This window comes from Brassica napus, chromosome C3 (assembly GCF_020379485.1).
Source record: "Brassica napus cultivar Da-Ae chromosome C3, Da-Ae, whole genome shotgun sequence".
In the NCBI taxonomy this organism is placed as follows: domain Eukaryota; kingdom Viridiplantae; phylum Streptophyta; class Magnoliopsida; order Brassicales; family Brassicaceae; genus Brassica; species Brassica napus.
The window spans coordinates 40212065-40216435 of record NC_063446.1 but is presented as its reverse complement, the minus strand read 5'-3'; the positions used below and the strand labels follow the sequence as shown (position 1 = coordinate 40216435).

The following is a 4371-nucleotide window of genomic DNA, read 5'->3' as shown; positions in this document are numbered from 1 at the left end:
GAACACAACAACCACTTACCATTCGATTTGAGGAGAGCCACCGAGCGCGAGGTCCGTCGAGGAGAACCACCGAGATGGAGGTCGCCGACGCGAGCCACCGAGGGAGACGTCGCCGACGAGACCAGAGCCACCGCTAGAGTCCAAATCGCCTTTCTACGGCAGAGACGATTCGAGAGAGAGGGAGAGAGAGAGAGAGAGAGAGAGAGAGAGAGAGAGAGAGAGAGAGAGAGAGAGAGAGAGAGAGAGAGAGAGAGAGAGAGAGAGAGAGAGAGAGAGAGAGAGAGAGAGAGAGAGAGAGAGAGAGAGAGAGAGAGAGAGAGAGAGAGAGAGAGAGAGAGAGAGAGAGAGAGAGAGAGTTGCCTTTCACCGCGTTAAACGCGTAACCGAAGATGAACCCTCTCATTTGTAGACACGTGCTAGGTAAGCAATGTTGCTTCCCGGCCTTAATTAAGAGCTGTGTCTTATGCTTTCTTCTTTTTTTAATCCTAATTATCCCTAAGAAACGTGCTAAACACGAGCGATAAAGATGCTCTAAGGACCGATATTTCTTCGTTTCTTGCACTGTTCGCGGGCCTCACTAACACATGGTGGCCCGCGATTAGTTCGCCTTTTAATTATAATTTTTTTTTTATCAGACAAGAAAATAATAAAAAATCAAAAAAAGTTACCTATGATTCCGTGCCGGAACTCCCTGCGTTGAACATGCTCTTAGGCCCTTATAAAACCCCAAGGCCTACTAATGAATATCATAAGGTAGCCCATTAGAGCATGTTTATCGTTGGTCTTTTTAAAGACGTCTCTTAGCTTTTTTAGTTAAAAACTAAGAGATCATATCTTATATTACGCTAAGAGACTCAACTTAAGAGACCTGCAATAAACATGCTCTTAGTGACTGTAAACAATTTCTCAAGCAATTTTCTCTGTAAACAATTTCACAAGCAATTTTCTATGTGGTTTTTGGTATGGGTCTGTGAAGAATGGCATTAGTTATCAGCACCTACTACCACTAGTGGCGGAGCTAAGAAAATTTGTTAAGGGTCAGTTCATTACTAACGTATAGGTAGCCCTGGGACGGATCCGGATATCCGGGAAATTTAGGATATCCATTGGATCCGTGAATTTAATATCCGGATCCAGATTCGTGGTTTCCGGATATCCGGGTTTCGGATATCCTTCTCGATATTCTATTATTCGCGGATATCCGGATCCGTCAAAATAATTAAAAATAATTTTTTTAACAAAAATACTAATTTTTTTAATATAAAACATAAATTAAATATTTAAAAATATATTTATATATGTTTATAATATTGTAAAAACTAAAATATAATATTATAAGATTAATTCATGTATAAATATTAATATATCAAATATAAATATTAACAAAATTTAAAAATTTGATGTATTTTAAAAATACGGATCCGGATCCGGATATCCGGATCTAAAAATTAAGAATCCGGATTCGGTTTGCACGGATCCAAGATTTTACTATCCGGATTCGGCTCCGGACACCCCGAATATCATATTTTCGGAGCGGATCTCGAATCGAATCCGGATCTCGGATAATAAGTCTCAAGTCCCAGGCCTATGTATAGGGGTCAATTAACTAAATTTTACACTATTTTCACAGTTTTTCTAAATAAATAGATGTAAAAAAACTATTCACAAATTCACATGCTAACAAGGTGGCTCCGTCGCTACCTACTACGCATATAAATAGGCGGTTGGCTCTTTAATTACTATTAAATAAAAAACACAGACTCAACTAAATCGGAATTGTTTTTGGTGGTCGGCGACTTATGCCGCTGGTTACCAACACCTCCTTTTGTTTTTTTGGGTGTTTGTAAATATGATTTTCGATCTATAGATCGAACTTAGCTTCCGGTGGTGAATCTTTTTTCCCTTGGAGATTTTGAGATTTTCTCTTTTTCGCTAGGCGATGTCTTTTGAAGTGATCTAATAAAAGTCAGTCATCACTAGATCTTGTGAAATTTAATACTCTTTTCTTCTGCAAGAAATTGCTAGATTCCGTTTGTTTGGGATGGATTCTCTCTCTATTCAACGATATGCACTTAATCCTCTTGAGTAAAAGTTACTCTTTATTTTCATCATGAAGATGATAGGCTTTAGTAAAATATCTTAGTGAAAAGGAAGTGGTGGTGTTAGATTGATGTCAGTTAGCTTTAACGGAGATTTAGTAGAACATACGTTTTTTTTAAGACGGTCCAGCAAAAGATCTTTTGTCAGCCAAATCGAACTATCTTAGAATTACAATCTGCGGTGGCTGGACACATCTAAGACCTCAAACAAAGGTTGGAGCATAAGTGGAGTAAAAACGTTTTGGCGTTTATAGCGAATCTACGGTGTTGAGAAGCAAAAAATGGAGGATCGGTGCAAAAGACATCCGACGGCGAAGAACTGAGGCGGCCGAGATTGTCGCCTCGCATGTCAGACACATTTCATCAATGCGTGTCTTGGTTTTTTCAACAAGCGGCACATGGAAGAACATCAATTAGAAACCGAACTTCATGTTTGGGCTTATATATATTGTGGGGCTTCTGTTGGGTTTTACGTTTTTGGATCTTGTTTATAACGTTTCAAACCTTGTAATGGACTAGTTTAATGAAAATACCGTTGACAAAAAAAAATGATAACCCATAAGTTTATCAAAATGCAAAAGTATATACAACTTTTAACTTTTAAACATAAATCTGAGATTAGCAAACTAGCATCATAGGCCAAGAGAGAGAACCATTACCATAACAAACAAGAGAACTAAAAAAAGGCAACATATGTTCAAGGTGGAAATAAAAATAACGAAAGTTTAGCACTTGCTTTATTTAGTCCTATGGAAGCATGTGTATATGATCGGGACCGTTCATCGATGGTCAGCATTGTGAATTCGACGGCGACCAGTACACATTACAGGCACAAAGCGGCCTTAATGTCAAGCTTCCACGCAAACCCTCCACCGTCCATCCTCCACACGTCACAAGGCACCGTGACTGATCCTCTTTCACGATCTTGACACGTGTACTGTAGTCTCACTCTGCATGTGAACGCCGGGTACGTAAGCATCGGCCTCTCCTTCATCACCAACCTTACGTTCACGTGAAAATTATCATAGCTCCTGCCCGGTGCACCTTCCTTGGCCATCTTCCTATACGCCTCATTGGTCCACGTGACTCTTCCTACACAGTCCGATATAAACCCAGGACACGTGTCCCTCACGAGATTCATTTTCTTCTCCTCATCTGTCCTCCCCAACCCATGACCGTTGATCCAAGCGTCGGTCACACGCTCAACTGTCACACACGACGAGACCACCACCGCCCTTCGTGATATCTCGGCACTCTTGTACGGCGTTAGCATCCCATGGTCTCCGCCGCTGAAACTCAGCCACAACGGACCGTTTCGCTTCTGATCATTCTCCACCGGAGAAACGTTCAGATCTGGAAAAGCTCTTTTATCAGGCGTCTCTGGTAAAGGAAACAACGTAACCGCCGCTGTAGTAGCAGCAACGCCTCTGTCGGAAACCTTCCTCCGGTTGCACCGCCGGGAGTTACCACCTGAACTCTCCTTCTGATGCTTCCTCTTTCCTCTCCCGGGTTTACAGGAAACATCGAAGCTGCCACCACTCGTTGTAGTGGAACCATACTTTCCAGCGCCGGGAGATGCACCTCCGCCGTCGCTGGCCGGTTTAGGAGCAATAGGACGGAACCGGAGCATGATTCGGTCCGCTTTGGAAAGACCGTAGCGACCACCGTAACCGCCATATCTAGCTATGCAACATCCTCCCCTACCATCCATCTCTCTCTCTCACTCTGAATCTTTTAGTTATATGAAGAATGTTGAAAAATAGAAGCTTTAATGAAGCTGAAGATGATGAATAGGGTGTTGTAGGTTTTTATAGGAGTTTGATGATGACAAGTGTTTGGTCGATACGCGTGTGTTTGTCTACGATACGACCCTTATCACCGTTGCACATGGGTTTTTCCTCTTTTATTCCTCCGGTTAAAGACATTGAAAATTATTCCAATTAACGTGTATTATTTTGGAAAATGTCATGAAGTAGACATTGTTTTATTTATGAATTTCGTTATTTTAATTTAATCACTTCAGAGTTGAACTAAACTAATATGTAACAAAACTAACAATATTTCTATGTTTATTCTTTTAACTTTATAATAAAATAAAGCAATATTGTAATTTCATATAAGAATATCTTAGTTGGAATTCAGAATGTGAAGTTTTAGAAGTTATTAGTTATATATATATATATATATATATATATAATATAGTAAAAATTGATTAAGTAATATTCAACAAATTGATAAATATGTTAAGTAGTTAATAAAAATTCTGGTCTTA

General features: G+C 39.9%; 1 protein-coding gene across 1 annotated transcript; it reads right to left on the bottom strand.

Moving 5' to 3' along the window:
* Positions 1-2662: 2662 nt before the first annotated feature.
* Positions 2663-3890, bottom strand: LOC106441283. The gene has a single exon (XM_013883118.3). The coding sequence runs from the start codon at positions 3808-3810 to the stop codon at positions 2923-2925; it is 888 nt and encodes a 295-aa protein (XP_013738572.1). The 5' UTR covers positions 3811-3890; the 3' UTR covers positions 2663-2922.
* Positions 3891-4371: the final 481 nt, after the last annotated feature.